We start from the raw sequence: 22,179 nt of genomic DNA, 5'->3' as shown, positions 1-22,179 counted from the left end.
AGATTGTTTCCCTCTTTCCACATGCAAGCCTGAGTATGGGCAGAGGTTCCCTCCTGATTGACCTGATACCATGCAAGTTGCTTGTTCATCTTGATTCTATACTGTTTTACTGGACGTACAGTGGTTCAGTTGCTTCAGTACTATGGTCAATTATTTTGTCATCCAGTAGATCTATTTGATATACTGGAGGATCCTGCTAGGACATTTCACTGTCATAAATTGCAGGCTTTTATTAATATTCAGGTAGTGCCACGTTTTAAGTCTTCTTTAATCGATATTATTACTTACTTTATTTGAACAACAGTTCAAAGTAAACTGAGAGGGTTCCAAAAGCATTAGCTGAGGATGGCAAACGGCTGCTCCATTTCTTTAACAGGGCTTTTGATTCAAGAGCTTTGATCCTCCAAATGTGTTTTTAGTTTTTAAAGCCACTGGAGCTATCATACTGTAAGCAAAACTAGTCCCACCCATCAAATATTACTTCCACAGTTCAGCTTGTATTACCATATGTATCCCAATTCTGTTTTACTAATTGAGACAGTCTGTTATTTGTGTACAGTAGAAATGATATTAGTAGAAGAGAAGTGATAAGGTTATTTTCTGAGTCTGCCAAGAACTTTGCTAGTTAACTGTTTCCTGCTTTAGTTCTTTTAACTAAAGAGAAGTGACAAATAGCTGTTACTAATACTAACCTCTTGTTTTGCTATTACAGGTCTGAAGAACTGTTGCCCAATTCAACAGTGCCAGCATTCCAACTTTATTAAACCTACCAACATCTTAAATGGACTTTCCTGTGGTGGTACCCTTTAAGAAATGGATGAAAGCTACTACATCAGTTTGCACATTCTAATCACTTTCCAGTGTCATGAGAGATTTTTACTTATAAATATTCTAAGTGTATGCAACTGGTAAAACCAGAGCCTACATACAGTATTACTGATAAGAGACATTGTTCATCCACCAATGTTGTACATGTATGAAAACTGTGTACTGTATACTTCAACAATCCCCACTTTCTATTGGAGAGTACAATAATGTAAATCCTAAAAGCACCACTATTTTAGCATAATAAAAGAAAGTCCAAAGAGCTCCTATATAGACTACTCCAGATAACTTTGCTTCATCGGTATTTGTAGCTTATTGTAACTTTTTTAAAGAAATACAGGATCATCATCATCGTATTGTACAAAAGCGCTTTGATTAACACAACAGCTATATAGTTTTTTAATTTTAGGAAAAACCTGTGGAGACAGTGATCTAGTCTTTAAGAGTCCTTTCAGTATAACGTCTGACTAAAGACATGGCCTTTAATATCTGTTGGGAAGGAAATGTCCAGACTTTTCAACCTTTTATTGTATGTTTCCTTTTCCTTGTTTACATAGGGAACAATGTTTATAGTTGTGTGTACAGTGGGGGTCTACAACAAGAAGTGTATATTTTAAAACAATTTTTTAATGATTTAACAATTTTTTGTAAATCATTTTCGGGCTTCTGCAGCTGTAGATTCTCACTGTGAATTCCCTTGCTTGCTCATGCATAAGTGTATTTGCAATACCAAATATACAGGTTTAGTACTTTTGCCTGTTAGTGATTGTTTTACATGTGTAACGTTTTGGTTGAGATGTTAAATGGTGGAAGAGTACTGTGGATGTGAATGTGGGAAGTAATTTTAATCATGTGTAATTGGTCACAGGGCCTAAGTTGCAGTAATTAACTTTTGCTGATTTATTTAACAATGCCTTGTTGCTTTGTATGCATTAACGTTTGGGTGTAAAGATTGTGTGTATATCCAACAGGGAGCCACAGTATTTAAATTGACCAACCTAATGTTACAACTGCTTTGAGGTGGCCAAATGTAAACTAAAAGCCTTAATTAAAGTGGTGCAATTTTGTATGACTTAGCATCAGTAGTTCAATAAATTTGGATTGCCATGCAAGGGCTTGCATTACAGTTATATACTACTTGAATGTTTTGTGTTTTAGTAGTGCTAGTAGATATTGATTTTTTTTAAATCTCTTGCAAAGTGCAGATTCATACATCTTAAGATGAAAAGGAGCCATTATGGCTTTGTCTTCTGACAAGTACATGCCATATATACTTCTTTCAATACCATCTCATGTGCTAGGGTGGATGAATTTCTGACTGAATGAAATTCCACTTACAGTATTGGACTTGGAATATTCCAAGTTCTAACGTGACAGAGAAACATAACAAAAAATAACCTGTCTTCAAAGGTTAGACTTTGTAAGTGGCTGTTTTGGGAACTTGAAAATAATGTTGCCTGCTATTTTTTGTTATTTCTAGGAAGAATTCATTCTTAAAATTGTCTTAGTGTAGCTTAAAAAAAAAACCAACTATTGGGAGAAAATATGATTTTTCTGCATGATTAGACTGTATTTTTGTTTGATTTCAAGGAGATCTGCCGAAGAGCATTCTTGCAGTATTGAGTGTAGAGTCTTGCAGGCTTTAAATATCTCTTAACACTGTTGGACTGTGAAGTGGAATGTGTGGACTGTGGATGACTTCCTGAATTTGGCTGTGTGGCTGAAAATTAATGTCACACCCAAATACTCGGTACCTCCTGTTTTTCTGGCACAGAATTATCAGGGCTTGTTCTAATCCATTCCTGCAAGTTCAGTGAGATTAGGTTAGTTAATACTGGTAAGCTTTGAGATAGTTTGTTGCCCAAAGTTAATTAAGTAGCCCAGCTGATCCTTCCTGCTGATAATTTCACCAGTCATCACCATTGTTTAATGGAGGTAAAACACTCTTTCACTGTACGGAATCAGAGTTAAGACTGAAATTCCTTTTCATTTATCATTAGAACCAGAACATGTGGTTAATGATCCCCATAAATATCGTGTTTTGGTACTCTGTGCATCCTGATTGGTCCCCAGAGTAGATGAGACTAGAGCACTAGATGCTCTAGTTCTTTTTTTCACTAGGTACCTTCCTCCTTGATGAGCTAATCAGTATTTTTCCTCCCTTCATTTTCAACCCCTGCTTATTCAGGTCTTGTAACACTTTTGTGTCCCAGTTGTCCTTTTATCAGTCTTCTTTTTAATGTGGTTCTTTTTCAGGCAGCTGTACAGATGGCATTGGGGGGGATGGAGAGTAAATTATTTGATAACATCAGAGAGGAGCCCATGGTCTAGTCTTGGTGTCCAGCCAAAGAGTACCAATTACAGGGAGCATCAGGCTTTGTCCCGAAAGCTCTGTACTAAAGGATTCTTGCTCTATGGAATAGTGAATGTACAGTTCCTCAGTATTAGAGGTCGTCAGTTTGATTGAACCCCAGAGAAACAGAATTTTCAGAGATGTGAGTCTTTGCCATCTAAAGACTGTGCTAAAAAAGGTGAAATGCACCCCACACACACACTCCCCTATATTTAGAACTTAGGCCAGATTTGTAAAGCCAACACATCATAACCCAGGTAATACCTAACCCCCAGTATTTTTCTTCTTGAAGACTTGGGCAAGCTTCAAGGGAGCAGAGTCCTGCTTGTTAAAGGGAAGAGGCATGACAAAATGATGTGGAGGAAGTGACGGACACGAAGTGTAATGAAAAAACACATGAAAGAATTTTCTTCATACCTAAGTAACTGCGGCATAAGAAGCTGTTTCCGCTGAGGAAGTGAACATCCAGTTCCCCACAGGAATTAGAACTATGTAAGCAGTTACCAAATCTAGAAAAGAATCCTGGCTGCTGAGATTTTTTTGAACAAACTTTCACATATCTTCAGGATAACTGCTTTGTGTACCAACGCTCAAAAAGTTCACGCTTGAACCGCTTGTACAGAAACAGAACACCTCCCATACAGCTTTGGATGAAAACATGCATAATTCATATTCTGAGAACTAATGCAGTCATTTTCCGAATTTGGTGTTAATACTGCTTGTAATGTTAGCTTATGCTTACAGTGCACACAAAGGTGGAGACTGCTTTATTTCCACCCTAATCTGAAATTGGTGTGTGTCAGTATTTAAGTGTCTGACCTTTCTATGGAAAAAGTAATGTTTATGTCCTGAAATACAGGAGTATTATTTCATGCAATTGCTCTCTTCATATTAGGACTCTTTTCTTGCAGTATAATTTTTTCCTATACCTTGTTCCTAATGCCCTGTCTGCATTCTCCAATTACTCTGTGAAATGAATGTCTGCTTTTCTAACTTACAGAATGTTTTAAGACATCGCAAGATGTTTTCAGATGTCTAAAGGAATGAACTGTAAACTCAAACTACTGCTGCTCCTCCTGCAAATGAGAACGGAACCTCTGCAAAAATATTGTAGAATTAGATCCTAAGTTTGTTTCATAATGGGTACTGATATTGTGATGCTAGAAATAGGAGGTGGAAGGAGTTTGGATAAACTATGGTTTTCTCCTATTCTGGTATAAATACAGTCACAGTTTCCTCATGGGTAAACACTAAAGATGAGGATTTTCTCCTTTTAAAATGCTCTAAACAAACAAAATCAGATTTGATGGCTTTTTTCCCCAGTGTTTTCTAATCTTTGCCAGTTTGGGTAATAACTTAAAAGGTGAGAAAATTTTGCCATGATGCTGTACTAGTTCTAGATAGACTTCAATTTAGATGTATCAATAGTACAAAGTTATTTCTAGATGTCAGTGGTCAAAAACAGTAGTCAATATACAGCTGTTGTAGCACTTTCTTAATTGTAATACGTAGATGCAGGCAAGCATCAGCGTAGACAGAAAAAGGTTTTTGTCCAATTTTATACTGTTGACCCAACAGCATTAGGCTGTACTTCTATTTATAGCTTTTATTTTGCCCATGTATGGGGAAGACAATAAAAGCAAAGAAAAAGTTGCTCAAGTATGTAAGAAAATGCAGTTGTATATAGATCTGTAAGGCAGTATTAGAGAAGCAGAGCTCTTAACAAATTAGGTTTTTATTTCTGAGTCTCAAGCGCCTTTTATGCTTTACTTTGAAAAGTTTATTAACAACTTGAAGATTCTTAAAACCTAATTTAACTTCTCTGTTCTATAAACTCTGGAGTGATACTTCTATTTGTCACAAAATGCATTCTTAGTCTAGAACTATAAGCAAAGTTGGTTTGTAGTCTTGATTTTGTTCTCAGTGTTGAAATATCTGGGCTTCAAACAACAATTAAATGTGGATTTTGCTTCCTTTTTTCAGTGTTTTAGGGCTTGGGGTTTTTTTTAAATACCCTCCATAACCAGTTACTTTCAGAATTTTGAATCCTCAAGCAGAGGGTGGCTTCCTGTTTTCAATGTAATTTTCTTTAGGGATAGGTTTATGAATGGAAAAAGGAATGTCTTCATAATTCCACTGTACTCACTTTAGCCTCAAGAAATACTAGTTCTGCTGAACAACAAGCTCTACTCATTGTTTCAAGAACGTTCACTGCCACCAGGATTTATGTTTCTTTGACGTTGTGTCTGGGTGAACTACTTCATTTGAAAGACACTGTAATTTCGAATTAATTCCTGTAACATCTTTCAGCTACCCTAAACATGGAGAGAAGGGGCACATCTGCAGTCTTAGATACTGACATTTTACTTGAAGTTATAATTCCTTTTTTTGTCAGTACGCTTTACCTTTTTGTGCTATGTGGCATTTTTACCTTAGATTTCTAAATCTAGCAGGGAGGAGTCAGTAACCTTACTCCTGTACTAAGTACAAAAATCTAATGTGAAATCACAGCTCTCATAAATTGGGTTTACTGCTTGTCATATGCCCAGTTCAACAAAGACCTTTGGCACTACTGTCATGATCTTCAGACACAAATAAAATGACAGTTGCAAATTTGTCTCTTTCTTTTTTCAATAAAAAATGGGGTATAGTTGAGCTTCTTTGATAGAAGTACGTATGGGAATCAATTTGCTTAGGGTATGACCCTCAGCAAACATTAATTTCAGAGTCAACATGGGTATTTTAATACTACGCAGGCATGTAAAATTGAGAGGTTTCTTTTTTTGTTGTTTAAAGTTTCCTTACATTTACATTTAAAAAGTGAAAAGTTACACATTTCCAGGCATGTGTTTCAACTAACTAAAGATAGGCTAAAACATGAGATTTCTTCCTTCTCTTACAGAAAGACAAGGCATAATGTACGTTCCACAGTTTTCTTTGTACTGAATGCAGTTGTGCTGCTCTTGCATATCACACAAGAACTGTCATGCTGTTGCTTTTGATAGTTCTGAATTAAGACTACCATTTTGTATATGCAGATGCCATGCATTCAGCTTAGCAGTACATTAGGGCAATTTGAATTGTGGTCTGTCTATTATTAGAACATATCTAGTGAAGGGTAATTGGAGTTTTGAGTTAGTTTACTTGTTTAATTTAAATCTAGTATATCCTGAACTTTAACTTGGTTCATTCTGTAAACACCGTTACCTTCACAGACAGCTAGTAGGGAGCAGAGGAATGTTTGGCATTGGTGATAAACATGCCATGTTTCAGTGTTAGTCAGGCTACCTGCCGAGTTGTTGCTTGCTCTGGTTTTAAGTATGGAACATTACTACCCCTCATGATATTCTGACAGCGTGGCTGAAGTTGGGATTGGTGTGGATGCAAACGTGAAACTTAAGATGGATTTATAATTTTTAGTTATGAATTTCAAGTCAAAATCCTTTATATGACTGAAAAATTTGCATTCCATTCTCTGTAAGATGCTTGCATGAGACTTTTGGTTCTTTTTTTCTCCATTTTTCCCCTTTCCCTCCCATTAAATAAATATGAAGTGGGATGCTAGTAAAAAACCACTGCCTGAAAACACACCTCCAGGTTTTTGTCCTGTTCCCCACCCCTGCCCTCTTCTGGAGCCAACTTGGAGCCTCTAAGGCGCTTCCCCAGCCTGCACATATACTGTAACAAATTCTCTCAAGAGCTCAGAATATTTTATCATTTTTTACAGGTTGGTTTGGTTTGGGGTTTTAGAAAGTATGCATGCTGCCCTCCTCTCTTCAGGCTCACTTCCTTTGTTCTCATCTGCCATTACTTTGAATAAACTTGAGGCATCATGCAAGGCAAGCATTTCTCTGTCATCATCACATTTCTCATTTGTTCACACTCTTCTGCTCTGAGAAAAGTCCAGCTGAAGAGCGTGAGCTCTTGGCAAGGAAATGAACCAGGTACTAATTTGTGTATTACTCTGGATTTCCTACTGCATTACAGAAACCATAATGTTACACTGTTTTGTGAGGATGTGGTGAGGTAAATTCTATTACGTGTGTAGCACTGAGTTAGGATGTAATGGTTCCTTTCACGTTCTTTGAGTTTGCTGTAATGAAGGTTGTTGCTTTTGTTTGTGCTTTCATGATGGTATACATGGTAGGGCAACTTCATTTATTATTTTTTTTAATCCAGAACTACATTTCTCAAGTGACTTACCTGCTCCCTGAGGGTCTTCTGCTTGCTTTTGTTCTTGCATACCTGATCTTCATCAGGCTTCTCCGTTTTGTTCTTGCAAAGCCACCTGAGGTTATAGGTTCTCCAGCAGCTTCAGTGAGACACAAAGTATTTTATTAGCAGCTTAAGCAAGTTGTTGGGCTTCAGACATTGTCTTGAAGTTCTGCTGCCTTTTGCAGCTGTTTTCAAGCGTATGCCTCCCTGAGAGTTTGCTCAGTGGACTCCCTTGTAGCTACCTGTAGCCCCAGATGCACCCCAGTACTTGTGTTTTTCAGAACCTGCCCATCTACACTAAAAATGCAGTTTGGACAGTTCCTTGCCCTAAGGCACAATGAAATGAACTGCTATCAGTAGCACAATCATTTGTACTGATAAGATTATCTTTCTACATTAGATCCATATTAGGGAAGGAGAGGTAGTTTTGTAACTTTGTTAGTCTGTCCAAGGCAATAAGGAGTGAGTTATCCTGTACGGTGGTCACTACCTCTTGCAGTAGTACCTCTTGCCTGTAGTCCAAGTTAAATGGGAAGAAAGGGGAGAGGATGAGATATAGCATCTTTACGGTGAGGGTGGTGAGTCACGCACAGGTTGCCAAGAGAAGCTGTGGCTGCCCCATCCCTGGCAGTGTTCAAGGCCAAGCAGGATGGGGCTTTGAGCAACCTGGTCTAGTGGAAGGTGTCCTTGCCCATGGCAGGGGATGGGAACTGGATTATCTTCAAGTTCCCTTCCAACCCAAACCGGTCTGTGATAGATACAAGTTTGTAACTCAGCAAACACAAGCTCAGCTTTCTAAAAGCTGGGAGGTGGGTTGCCCTAGCTGAATGGGTACAAAATACTTTGTGCATCAGCTTATTCCTTCTCTCTGCAGTGAGAGAGAACCTAAACAGCACCTGAAGTTTAAACTACGGAAGGGATGAAAAGTGCGTTTAAGCTTTGTCGCTAATGTGGGGTCTCACTGCCCGGGGACTGACAGGAGCGCAGCCTCCGCTCGGTGGCAGCCACTGCCTGAGCAGAAGAGGGCAGCTCCGCTCGTCACCTCTCACCGCTACCACGACCGCATACCCTCCCTTCCTTGCGTCCCGTGGCCGCTCAGCCGGGGCGGCCCATGCGCACTGCGGCGGCCGCGCTTGGCGCCGGCGGAAGCTCTCTCGTGTTCTTCCGGGCCGCGGGCCGGAGCGGGCGGAGGCGGGAATACTGGAGCCCTGGCTTAGGCGTGCCGGGGGCTGCCATGGACAGGTGAGGGATGCGGGGGGTTTCTGGTGCCGGTGGAGCACAGGGGAGGTGTGGCGTGGCGTGGCGTGGCGTTGCGTTACGCGACGCATCCCCTCTGCGGCGGCTGCGGAGGAGCAGAGTGCGGGCTGGGGAGTGCAGCAGGGCTCGAACCGTTTCTGAGGGGTGTCGGAGGCTTTTATGCCGGCCGAGAGCTTTGACCCTTTGAAGTTTCATTTCTTCTGGAGTGCGTTTGTAGGTGGTGGGGGGTTGTTCGTGCAGTGGGAATGATGGAGCTGGGCCCTTGCACAGTGCTTTGCGGGCGGGCCGGCCTCGGCAGCCGCAGCTGCGGCCTTCGCTCCCCGCCTCTAGCTTCTCCTCCGCGTTCTAGCAGTTGTTCGCGATTTGGTACCCTTCTGCAAGACTCGTGAGCTGCCTCTGTCTGGTGGTTTTGTGTGTCTGAAGGAAAACGTCAAGTAACAAAACCATGTCATTCCTTCGGTTGGATTTTTCAATCAAAACCTGAATTTCATACTGTTGCATCTCTTAATAGCTGCTTTTTCCTTTGTTTATTATTTTTTACTAAGAACGTGCCCGTTGTGGTGTAGGAGGAGCAAAGTGTGTGTTTTCAGACAAACTCATTTTTCCCCAAGCTGACCAGCATCCTAGGTGTTCTCTAGAGGAAACCAGACATCAGTGCTGGAACTGCTGATGACTTTATGCTTTGTTTAAGCTTCCCAGCTCTGGAGGTACTTGAAGCAACAAGAAAATCTTGTTCTATATTCTGCTTGGATTCACTGGCTTACCTTGTGTCTGTGATGCTGTTCTCTAGGAATGGGTTTGAAGACAGGTTATCCCCCCGTGATGCAGTGATGGTCAGACCTGGGCGGAAGCAAAGCTCTCAGAAAAGAGTTTCTGGTATCCTTTTCCTGAAAGATTATTCATTTTCTCTTTAATCTTTGCTTGCTGTGTTCACAAGGTGCCTGTGGTTTTACCACTGCTTTCATTTTGAGCATGTTTGGAATAGTTTTAAAATGTACTGCAAATTACTCTGGTTCATGCCTATTGGAAGTGAAGAATGTATGAGTGTAATGTGAAATAGAGAGGCATTCTGCAGCCAAAATGTTGCCGTTGATCTGTCTGTATTTTCCTCTCCTGTGTGTATTCTGTTTTCTGTGTGGAGTTTTTGTGTCTTAAGAAGGGGAAAAGTTCCAAAACAAAACTTCCATTGCAGTGTCTGAAAACTGCTGGAGAGGGATATTAGTGACTGACTGAAAGTGTGACTGGGATATCTGGCTGAGTTTCATTTACAAAAATACTGTATTGTCAGTGATATGGTATGTTACTTGGCTTTTGCAGAAGAACTTAAGCCAAAAGATGCAATTTTTTGTCTTTTTACAGAATAGCATTTTCTCTGAGTGGGACTTTTTCTCTCCCTTCCTCTTCCCCACATTTTAGTCCCAAACCATTTGAAAGCTGTTGTAGTGATGGCTCAGGACAGATTATTCAAGTAGACTTAGGGAAAGGAGTCAAGGTAGAATAGGTAAAGTAAGAGATTGTTGAAATGCTTGTATAGTCAGTTCTTGACTATATTTAGATTTATTACTTCAATTATGAGTTAAATATGATTTCAGGGATGTTGCATTGCCTGTGTCCTAAACTTGTGCCATCACATTTATGTGGTGTTGTGTTTCAATTTTTCATGGGCTTATGAACTCAGGTTGATGTCAGCCTAGAGAACTGGACAGAGAACTCCAGAGCTGGAGCCGACTCCATCTCTCAGTTTTTGAAACTTAAGTTTTCCTCAATGTATTATATCTTAATTTTATGGTTTTATGCTCTTTTGCATGTATTGTGTTTCCAGAGTATTGTGATTATTCAGTCTATCTTCACTTTCCATTCACAGTAATAGCAAGAGAAATTCACAGACATAGATCTAAATTTCCACAGAACTTCCCCCCACCACCATTTATATAGAGTAAGAAAAAAATGCTATGTAATTTGACAGTTAATGGAATTGTATTTTTTTGTTATGATAGCAAAGGAATCCAGTACATTTTCTTGTCCTTCTGGTTTTTGCAAGCAAAGTAGAACTAGTGAGGTAGTGGCCCTGATTATATTGTGCCTAAGAATCGTGATGTTCTTGGGTGCTGATATGACATGGGATACTGAAACTTTGACACAACTCCTTCTTAGTAAACCAAAGATAGAGCACTGAACCTAGTTGCTGACAGGCAGAAATAAAGTAGAGAGACAGAGAGATTTCCTGTTCAAGTCATCAGCACGCTGGAACGGACAGAGAGAAAACTTCTTTTTTTTTTTACTTGCATTCAGTCTCAGATTTTCTTATTGCATAGCACAGAGCAGCTCCTCGTAGGACAAAAGTATTCTCTTCAATCTGAGCAGTGAGGAGGAGCCCCAGACCTGGTATTCTCGTATCTCCAAACTTTACTTTGCGATGTCCCTTTCAGCCCTCCAGCTTTTAAGCTTCTGGTGAAACATTTTGTGACCTAACTCAGGCTTACGAATGGGATTTTCTGCTCCAGTGTGAATGACTAGATGTGTAATCCTCATAATATTTGAGCTACAGCAAAATATTTTTCCTTTCCCATTATTACTTTTAAACAGAGCCAAAAGCATGCTTTCTTAATTCGTTTATTAATCAGTTCTTGCATCCCTGGATGACTCCATTGGAAACATGACCCCCAGAGGCCAGTTGCTGTCCCGAACTCCCAGTTCATTGCATCGCCAGCCAGGTAAGGCTACTTTATTTCTTTAGTAAAAGGAATTATATGGTTGGACTTCAGAAATGATAACAATTCATAAGGAGAAAGACATGGATGCACTATAGTGGGTCCGGTGAAGGGCCGCGAAGTTATTTAGGGGACTGGAGGATCTGATGTATGAGGAGAAGCTGAGAAGAGCTGGGGTTGTTTAGCCTGGGAAAGAGAAGGCTTGGGGGAATCTTGTCAATGTATATAAATACTTGACGAGAGGGTAAAAGGCAGCCAGGCTCTTCTTGGTGGTGCTCAGTGAAAAGGCAATAAGCACAACAGGATATACCAGGAATTCTGTTTAAATGTAAGAAAAATGTTTTTACTGTAAGGCTGATTGAATGCTAGAGCTGGTTGCCCACATGGTTTGTGGAGTCTCTGTCCTTGGAGATAATCAGAGCTGACTGGAAACCAAATCTTGAAGATAACCAAAGCAACCTTTTCTACTTGACACTCCCTTGGGTAGGAGGGTTGGAGCGGAAGATCTCCAGAGGTTCATTCGAGCCTCAGTGCGGTGGGTTGATGCTGACTGGATACCAGGTGCCCACCAAGCCATTCTATCACTCCACTCCTCAGCAGCACAATGTGGGGAAGGAAAATGTAAAAGGCTCTTGGGTTGAGGTAAGGACAGGGAGAAATCACTCGGTGACTTTTGTCATGGGCAAAGCACTTGGTGAATCCCTTCTTCCCAGGCTCTGCCTCCGCCTCCTCACCCTGAGTGGCACAGGGGGACAGGGAATGGGGGTTGTGGTCAGTTCATCACACATCTCTGCTCCTCCTTCCTCCTCAGGGAAGAACTCTTCATACCCTTCCCCTGCTCCAGGACGGGGTCTTTTCCACAGGAGACAGTCCTCCATGAACTTCTCCAATGTGGATCCTTCCCACAGGCTGCAGTTCTTCACAAACTGCCCCAGCGTGGGTCCCTTCCACAGGGTGCAGCCCTTCAGGAGCAGACTGCTCCAGCCTGGGTCCCCCATGGGGTCACCAGTCCTGCAGCAAACCTGCTTCAGTGTAGGCTCCTCTCTTCACGGGGTGACAGACCTCCATGGGCTGCAGGGCACAGGCTGTCTCACCATGGGCACATTTTCTTTCTTTGACTGTATGTCCAACATCACTTCATTTTCCATTTTCTCTCAAGTATTTATCTCTTTGATCTTCAGTGTACCTTACTTTCATATCTCAAGAGTTCAGGGAAAATTTGTGGTGAATGAAGATACATGCTAGTACAGGAACAGAAACCTTTGGTTCTTCAGCTTTCTTGATCTGTGTAAAACTGATGCATGGAAAACTAAATCTACCTACTGATACAAAGAATTCCAAGGTCCCTGTATGTGTTTGCAATGACCTTGCACCCTTATAATTTGATGGTCTTCAGGACTGTGCACATTCCAAGAAAATTCTGTTTACCTTGGACACTGAGGCGGTGGGAGGAGGAGGGAGCAGAAACAAGCAAAGTGCCATAAACATTTGATCATCTGTTTCTAAACTGTATGGAGTCTGATGGAGATCCTGAGCCTGCTTTTTATTTGTGGTTGTATATGCTGTTGTGGGTGTCTTTGATGCCTTTGAATCCAGCAGTCCTTGAGTCCAGAAGGAAACATTAGTGATCTCAATGCTGACTGAAGTGGTCTTGTTATCAAGAACTGCTGCTGAGGGTTGTACAAGCACTTTTTTCTCCAAATTTGATAACAAAATATTGGGACTGTGTTGTTCCCTCATTATCACTGTTGACAAGACTCCTGATTTGGCTGTCACTGTCTTGATGCAAACAAAGTTTTTAGATGTCTTCCTGGGCTGTTTGTGATTGATAAGGGGATCAAAGTAGCTACTGTCTTCATGCAAATTCTGTACTCTTTGGGCTGTGTGAAGATCTGTTGTGGTGGAGCTCCCTGTTGTCACGGAGTGTGGCATATATCATCTTGCAAAGCAGTGTCTCTGTTTTTAGCATGGCTCAGATATTCCTGGGAACACTAGCCACTGCACTGATGTGCAGGAGCATCTGGAGCAGATGCAATGCTTGGTAGAGCAGACTTGTGGTTGCCTTTTGTTTTAAGGGTTTGGAGACCAGTTTCAAAGAGAGACTGAAGATTTATTGCTCTTTATGGTCATGGTGTGTGTTTACCAGTGAACTCTGGCAACTGAAAGTGTGTCAGACATATATCTGGAATGCTGTACTTGAGGAGGAACTGAAATGACATAGATAGGCTTTGTCTTTACATTTATATGTGCCCTACTTGAAAAACTAGGGTTTGAGTGTACTCCAGACTTGGTTACCAGGGTGTTTGTATAACTCCAGTGTAGCTAGATGTGTAGATTATTAAGTTCCATTATTGATAGTTAACCTCTTTATTTCTAAGTTCTTGGGCCTAAGACTTGTTTTTCTTTCATAACGGGTGTTTATGGGTTTAGTACATGCCTTCTGATGGAAGGAAAATGAAGACAGACAAAAGCAAGTTACTTCATCAGGTTGATTTGTCTGTTTCTTGTGTGACAGAGCCAGATTTCATAAATACTTCAGTCTCCATGATAAGATTTCTTTATTGCTCCTTGATAGACCATAGCAGCCTTAAATACTTCTTCTTTTCAGAAAAGGTTTTCTCTCTTTCTTTCAGTTACAGCATTAACTCGAAGCTTCATGAAGCCATCAGATATATCTGCCCTCCTGGGAACAGGAGGACAATCTCCACTGATTCTACAAAGTCCTGGACTGTTTGGCAATCTGTCAGGGGTAAGATAAAGCATCTTTTTCTCTTTTGTTCCTGTGAAACTTATAAGAAACTACAAGTTTACACCTTGTTTGCACCAAGGACAGCCCATGGGTGGTACAAGCTTGCTAGTACTACTCTTGTGGCTTGCTACTAGTATTATTTATTATTGTGATTTTCTTTGAAATGCCATGAGGAGTTTTAAGGGTTTTAAGGACTTGCTAAATACACCATGTTTGTTAAACTAGTCCTTAGAACATCAGCTTGTGCCTACAAAAATCCTGACTTTGCTTGTTTACAAATTCATCAAAGACGATTGTTCTATGTCAGCAAGCTAAACCTTCCGAATTTTATTTTAGCAGTCTGAAGTATTAGGTTTCACTTGGATGTTAAAGTTTGGACTTCAAATACCAAGCTCTTGACTTTTCAGATGGTGTTAATTATCTTCTGTCTTTGGAAAAACACTGATTAGAAAAGTTATCGATAGGGACTCTGAAGTATTTAATCTCTGTTTATTTTTAAATGAACTTGAAACAAGTTAAGATGTCTCTCTGTATGCACATTTTAATTCATTCTCCCTTTTAGATTCTGTAGTTTGTTACAGCCCATTTGTTTCTTTAAATTATCAGGTTCTGGGGCCTAATTGATCAGCATGATCATGGCAACGGCACTCTTCCTCTGATTCAGAGCCTCTTGTCATTCTGTAACTAGCGTTTTGTGGAGAGGAGTACACTTTAGGTTAGCATTTAGTGCTTTGACTTGAATCCAGTTTAGATTATCAGGGGGAAACTTGGGACTAGACAAAAGCTTTCACAGGAGGACAATGGAAAAAGGACTTAAAATTATGTCTTGTGGAAATTTACTTGCTGGTAGATAAGAACACCCATCAGCCCTTTTTGTGTTTCCCACAGAGACCTGATAGAATTTTACTGGAACTGAGTTTCTTGTTGTTTTTACCCTGCAGTTGGAGTGCTATCGCATTCTGTTCTGCTTGGCCAAAGGGCAGTAATGGCAGAGAGATCAGGCGAGAGGAATACTGTGGGTAGAAACTGGGGCATAAAAGGAACAATAAGAGGTGTATGTCCACAGTTTTTGGATATGCTGAAGAGGCTGCCACGGGCAATGTTATGGGGTTCTCTCTTTGTGGTTTTCTGGGTAGGACCATTTTAAGAGTCTGGAGAAAAATCAACCAGTGGCGCATCTAGCTCTTTGTTTAGCATTAGTTGCTGATAGAAGACAATTGCTGTCATGGAAACAACTACAGGAAGCTGACCTGTCAGTGCAGTGTATATATAGTCTATCTTCTGCTTTGGACATTTTGCTGCTCTGATGTCAGATAAGTTATGAAATACCTCCCCTGAAATAGCCCCACAAGGTATAGGTGCATCTTTATTTCCCCCTGTAATATTCTGATACTTGCTGTTATTTTAAACATATATTGCTTCATTTGATCAGATAGTTTTGGTCCTTTCCAACCCTAACTATTCTATGATTCTAAGGTTGAAAGACTGGTAAATGGTTCTGATTCAAGTTTTAACTATTTTACTTAACTTCTCACAGCTGCTTTACAACATAGTCAGTATTACTATTGTTTTACTTTGAATGCCAAAATACTAAGTAAACATTTAGCATAATAGAATATGAAAGTTTACAGTGATTTGTTTATTTTAAAATGAAAAGTGATACATGGTGTTTTAAAGTGGAGGGTCTTCTTAGATTAGCTGCTACTTTAGTTATTTCCTGAAAAAAAAAAAAATAAAAAAAATTGAGAAGTTCTGTTTTCCAGATTAAAATTTAGCTTTTCAGAGCTGTTTGTTACAGACTTGTAATAGAGGTTGCTATTTTTTTTCCTTATGTTCTTGTTAATGCTTTTAGTTGGATGAAAGTAGCTGGACAATGGCACTCTCCCCTCAGCAGACAGGAATGTTTGCAAATCTGGATATGTCCAATATGACAGACAGTGTCACTATGAGCGCTGTGCTGCTGCGTGAGGATGACCCTGGGGAAGCGGGTGAGACAATCTGAAGTTTTCATCGTGATTGCCCATAGTTTTTATTTGCGGAATATAAACATATATTTGTTCTTTTTCTGACATTTCTTTGTTAAGAAGAGTCTAGTTTAAAAAGTTCAGGAAGTGAATCTCTTCCAATTACTGGAGTTTTGATAGTTTATGTCATCTGTGAAACCTGATGGCACAGATGGGATGCTCTGGTGATGTAAGGCACAAACTGGATTAGTTTTGTGGAGATGCACAAATGAGTTTGTTGTTAAAAGTTGCACAGATGACAGATTTACAACAAAAGTTCTGTAATTATTTTACTTACCTTGTAGGTTCTGTGAATCTTACTATCTTAGCTGAGAAGTTCTTCTGACTTTATAGCACATAAATAGTACATATCATTAGTGTCCTCATTTAGATTTACAAAAGATGAGATGCCTTGTCATCAGAAGGATTTTTTTGTAGTCTGTTTGGTTGGGGGGTTTTAGCAAGTTGTGTCTAATATGGCTGTTCTTTCTTTAATCTGTTGTAGCTACTATGAGCATGTACTCAGATTTTCTACATTCCTTCCTGAAGCATACATCAACTACCATTTTCGATCTTGTGGATGAGTATGAAAGTATTTGTAACAATCAGGTAAGTAGTTTGCCTGGGGGTTATATTTACCTTATTTTACAGTCCCTTCCCAAAGTAGTATTGCAAGTTTTCTTCAAACTGAAGAGTCACAGTGCTTCACATAAATACTTTAAATCTTCCAGCTAGTTGCAGTCTTATGAGTCACTGAAGACTAGTATTGAATAGCATTCCTCTTTCCTCATACACTACTTTGGCACAGGAATACCCATTGTGTAGCTTGCTGAATACTAAAAATGTCATCTGGCTGCCATTCCACTGTATGTGTCAAGTGACAATAAACATTAGCAGATGTACAGATTTATTTTTTGTGTGTGTTATAATAATAAGCTGGATTAAAACACACTTATTTCTGTCAGGTATAAATAAATAAAATCATTATGGTGCTTTGAGAGTTCTCTGCTACGTTACTAACAAGCTGGCAGTAGAGAGCTCAACATTAGCTTGAATGTGTCTGCTTTTAGACACAGTTTTTTATTTGATTGACTGTTGATGTGACAGTTCAGCAGGGATTGACAGTTTGAGAGGAGGAAATGATGCTGCTTTTATCAGTAAGTGTTGTTCAAAAGAGAAAAGTGGACAGATCATTTTCTTTTTAAGAGACTTCATACCTGTGCCTGTGTTAAGAAAATACATTCCTGCCCTGTTCTGTGCAAATCTGTTGTTGGGACTGAGTTGGAGGGTGCTGAGGTGTTGTGTACCACAGTAGTGTTCCCAAGTGGGAAGCAGACAAGAGAAGGAGAAATAAATGTGGACTTGATTATTTTGTGAGGTGGTGGAACTTCTGAGCTGAAATGGAAGTATCTTCAATTTCTCCTGTTTGAGAATATGGATACAATCTACAAGATTGTGGAATGTAGGGTGGTTGTTTTAGGATGTGGAATTTGGGGGTGCTGATTGTATATTCGCACAGACCTACAAAAGTAAAGTGAAGGATGCTGCTCCAAGAGCTGGCTTTGATGTTGTTGTCAGGGCTTGGGATGGGGGTGGAGGGAAAGCCCTGAGCTCTCATGCTGGCTCTCAGCTGCGCCCTGAGATAAGCCCAGTGGCTCCTAGCAGCCATGAACTCTTTTCCTATTTTCTGGAAGGTAATATAAGGGAACAGAAGATCGTGTTCCTCTCTTGCATCATGATGGCACACCTCATTCTGTTTTCCAAATCTGTTCAACTCCCACTTGAAAATTGATGAATAAATTGATACCTGACAGATTGGGTGCTTCTAAGACCTGAGTTTGAGGTTGTTCTCAGAAGTAGTAGGAGCTTTGAAACTAGCTACTGATGGAGGATATCTATTGTCTAAGTTTTCTTCATGAGAAATAAAGGAAAAGATAATAGAATTTCTTTTCGATGATACTGTAAATTATGTGGTAAGCAACAGTTCAGGTTTCCTCATTTAACAGAGCTAGAAAGGAAAGGGTGTCTGTCGGGCACCGATAAATGCAGTTGCAAAGACCAGTAGGGCTGACCTTATGTTTGATATTGATGTGTATGGGAAAAAAAAGTTGGGAATTGTGGTGGGTTTTTTTGTTTGTAGTTTGGGTTTTTTTTCCCCAGTGGTTCTCTCCCTCCCAGTCTTTTGTTGCTTCTTAATTGATCAACATAAGCTGGTTTTATCCTGGCTTTGTACAGTGTGTTGTAAATCAAAGCTACTCTCTTGGTTTATGGCTTTTAGGCTGTGGTAATATTATTTTTATTAATAATAAAGGAAATCTATGATGTGGAGCATCATCTACCTGTTTTGAAGAGATGGTAATCACAAACTTGGTTGTTGAAAGCAATCAGGATAATGAAAAAATTGCTGTAGGGACTGGACTATATTACTGTATTAATGTAAATGTATACATTTATTTATTTAACCTCAGGTGAACATACTGGGGAAAATAGTTTATCGGGCAGCTCCTGGACAGCAAAAGTTTTCAAAAACTGCCAGTGTCTTGTGGCTTCTCAAGCAGGAGATGGTCACTTGGAGACTCTTGTCCTCACTTTATAGGTAGGTCCTTTGAAAAGCACATGGTGGTTTCGCACTGGGTTGACTTGCTTGGATATATATATATATATATTTAATGAATTTATAAATATGGAGTGAAGCAACAAGTATTAATCTGTTTATGGAACTCAGTGCTGATATATATGTCTATTGTCTATTTACAGGCGTGAGAATTGTAAATGGGCCTATGACTACCTTTGCAACATCAAGTGTTTTTTACAAAAAATGCTTTTGTAAAGGTGTTTTTAAGTGCTTTCCCTTGTGGTGTCCTTGCCCATGGCAGGGGGTTGGAACTAGATGATCTTAAGGTCCTTTCCAACCTAAACCATTCTATGATTCTATGATTTTTGCATTCCACTGACGTTTCTCAGCTTTATTTTAATCATTAACTTTCTGCATTTTTATTTCTAGAGATAGAATACAGTCTGCACTGGAAGATGAAACTGCATTTGATATCACAGTAAGCTTGGACTTTTATTTAAAGTGATATAAGAAGCTAAATACAAGCTAAGTGCTTGTATTTAAGTTTTACAATTACAGTATTGCAGTCACTTGAAATCCAAAGGTCAAAAAATGTAAACAAAAAATGAGACTGATTTGATTTTTATCAAGACAAATACTAAATCATTCCATATATTGACAAGTGAATTTAAATATTCCATTGTAAAGAGAACATGCTAGTGTAAAAATAAATAAATGTGCTGTATTTACTTCAGTATTCCCCATACACTTGGAAAATTCACTAGAAATAACTATTTCTTTTTAAAAGTCGCATCAGTAGCTGTGGTGTTCCCGAAGGTCAAACAGAATTTTGCTTTGCCTAGAACAACATGTGGTCTCAAGCTGTCTGGCCTTCGCAATCCTGATTCCAATTTATCTCAAGAGAAGTCCAAATTTTTTAGCATTCTTGTTTCAGCTGTAGTCATCTTGTCTCTGTCAGTACAGTGCTTCCAGCCTTTGCTGCCAGATTATGCTTACAAAGACAAAACAATAAGTAAAGTGACTCTGCCTCTGTAGAATTTATGATTGCAGTTGCTTTTTTTTTTTTTTCAGTCATAAAATAGCTTCCTCTAGGATTCCTGCTGCTAAGTTGTCACTCTTAAATTAAACACTGTTGTGCCAAAACCCAATCTTCTTCTGCCTGTGCTTTTTTAGGAAAATGCATCTTTTCTTCTTTTTGTTGCAAGCCTAATGGAAGCTAAACTAATGCAGGAGAGCAGATAGAAGGATCAGGGTTCTGGGGTTGGGATTTTTGATTATGAGTTTGGGGGTTTTTTCACTTGTTTATGTTAAGTGTGCATATGGGCTTGGAAAACGTCGTAACATGTCATCTTTTTATGTTTACAGTAGTAAGTGGGATCTAGAATAATATGAGTGCAATCAGTGGAATCAATGGATATGCTATTTAGAATCTTTCTGTGGTCATACATTTCTGAATTGTATTCTGAATCTCATCTTTAAAATTTTCAGTGTAACTGGATATAAAAGATCATCCAAATAAAACAGATATATAGTGTTACCTGTTTTTATAAAGGGGGTAGAGAAGAGGTAGCAAACTGAACTTGCAGCAAGTTTGCATTAGTATGTGTTTAGTTTGGTATTCATGGTTTTGTGGCATGTTTTCTTTTCCATGAAGTAATAATTAGCTTTTTTCTTCAACAGGTTTTAACTGCTAGTGAAAAAACAAATGTAGACAACTTGTTTCAGAAAGATTCACTTGTTCGACAAAGCCAGGTATGGTGGAAGGTTTTTAAGATGAGAATGGAAATAGCTCAGTAGACACTCTAATATTTGTAATATTAATGCTCTATGCACTTTTTAAAGTTGTCTCTCATACTTTTTTATATTCACTGAAGTGTGTTATTCTTTATATGCCTAAAAATAATGTTGCTTAGTTTCTAAAGATCAGAGATGTTTTTCAGGCAGGCTTGGAGATGATGGAAGGCTGAGAGCTCTTCCCATTTGGAGCATGTTACTGTTGATGGTGATTGATAAACTATTGAGTAGCACTAGTAACTGTAGCATCTAGTGAGAAATAGAGATCAAGTACCTAAACAACCTTCATGTTGGATACTTAAAATCAAATTGTAATATTGGTCAGGATGTGCATGCCTTTGATTACTATGTAGATAACAGGTAGATCCAGAGACGAGAGGAAGGCAGTTAAAATATTATTTGTTAAATGTTTGTTTTAAAAATGCAATTTGGGTTTATTCCAGCTGGTGGTAGATTGGCTGGAGAGCATTTCCAAGGATGAAATTGGGGACTTCTCTGATAATATTGAGTTTTATGCAAAATCAGTATATTGGTGAGTCAGACTTTCTTTGATTGTATCTATACTTCCATCAGGTGTAAAATTCACAGGCACAGACACAGAATCACTCTTAAAAAGAAGTGGATTTTTAAAAGTTATTCAGCTTATTCACTTCTTTTTCTTTAAACTCTTATATGTAAAAATTGAGGTTTTCTACCCATCTGCTGAAATATTTCTTCTCAAAAGTCAGTTACTGCTTTTGGGAGACAAGCATAGAAGGAAAACTATCAAAGCAATTCACTTTAATCTTAACCTGGATGCAGATTTGATTTTTCATAGTAAGGCACAATAAGAGAGGGTCACCTTAGGATCAACCTGTTGTTTACACTGGATAAAAATCATGTGTATTTCAGGTGGTCACTTCTTTGGCTTTAATTTTTGCCTGTTCAACTTCTTGTTGTCACTTTATGTCATTAACCCTTCACCGGAAGCTGATATTGTCATCTTTATTATCGATGATGGGGTTTAGGGCAGAAAAGACCAAAGACCTACCTTTCGTGCTAGATGCCTAGAATAAACCAGTGAATACAGGCTTTTGGAATCATATATTCTTCCTAAGTTGAATTTCTGTCTTAAACTGATGTTATAGTGAATGCTAATGGGAGATTTTCCTTGTGCGGAAATCGATTCATAATTAAATACATGAATAACTGAAATAATGAATGCTTTTGAAGGAAGTTAAAAATATGTGAATTGATTCTAGTAATATACTTCTTGTGAAAAGTTGTGTTTTCACAACAGTAACGCAGTCCGTTGGTAAACCAACCCAAGTGTCTCTTCTTTAACCATATTCTAGGTAACAAAAAATGTCTTTCAATATTTGTGGCTTATTAAAAGATGCTTGCTTAAAAAAAAATTAAACAAACCATTTTTCTGAAAAACATTCCACTTCTCTCAGGGAGAACACACTACACACCCTGAAGCAGCGACAGTTAAGTACATACATTGGGAGTTCTCGAGCTCTGGTAACAGAGCTGGTAAGTATTACTTAAAATAAGATTTGGTTTCAGAATGGGTTAGAGAAAGCATATATGCTGTTTGCACAGCCTTCTGCCTGTTCTTGGATGGTTGTATTATCCAAAAGTAGTTGTACTATTTCAAAATCAGCACAGAAATGAGGCTTGGCACCTTTGGAGTTTTCTGGGAGGATCCGTCCACT

General features: G+C 39.2%; 2 protein-coding genes across 4 annotated transcripts in view; both read left to right on the top strand.

Moving 5' to 3' along the window:
• RAP1B (RAP1B, member of RAS oncogene family) overlaps positions 1 to 4,055 on the top strand; it is a 34,692-nt gene extending 30,637 nt beyond the window's left edge. For both annotated transcript variants that reach the window (XM_080625687.1, XM_080625686.1), the window contains exon 8: positions 713 to 4,055. The gene's annotated coding sequence lies outside the window, so the exon portion shown is untranslated. The remainder of the gene's footprint in view (positions 1 to 712) is intronic.
• A 4,529-nt stretch (positions 4,056 to 8,584) lies between these two features.
• The window catches only part of NUP107 (nucleoporin 107), a 29,691-nt gene continuing 16,096 nt past the window's right edge, over positions 8,585 to 22,179 (top strand). Inside the window, exons 1-11 of one of the 2 annotated variants that reach the window (XM_080638916.1) lie at positions 8,585 to 8,635; positions 9,441 to 9,526; positions 11,275 to 11,364; positions 13,995 to 14,110; positions 15,963 to 16,098; positions 16,619 to 16,722; positions 18,582 to 18,709; positions 19,118 to 19,166; positions 20,369 to 20,440; positions 20,926 to 21,014; positions 21,919 to 21,997. In XM_080638916.1, the coding sequence (XP_080495042.1) occupies positions 8,628 to 8,635; positions 9,441 to 9,526; positions 11,275 to 11,364; positions 13,995 to 14,110; positions 15,963 to 16,098; positions 16,619 to 16,722; positions 18,582 to 18,709; positions 19,118 to 19,166; positions 20,369 to 20,440; positions 20,926 to 21,014; positions 21,919 to 21,997 (957 nt within the window). In that variant the 5' untranslated portion in view covers positions 8,585 to 8,627. Of the gene's footprint in view, positions 8,636 to 9,401; positions 9,527 to 11,274; positions 11,365 to 13,994; positions 14,111 to 15,962; positions 16,099 to 16,618; positions 16,723 to 18,581; positions 18,710 to 19,117; positions 19,167 to 20,368; positions 20,441 to 20,925; positions 21,015 to 21,918; positions 21,998 to 22,179 lie in introns of those variants that run through there. The other variant, XM_080638915.1, reaches the window with a different exon arrangement.

Source organism: Psittacula echo, assembly GCF_963264785.1.
Source record: "Psittacula echo genome assembly, chromosome: 1".
NCBI lineage: Eukaryota > Metazoa > Chordata > Aves > Psittaciformes > Psittacidae > Psittacula > Psittacula echo.
Note: the sequence above shows the minus strand (reverse complement) of the source record. Positions and strands in the feature narration are given on the sequence as shown.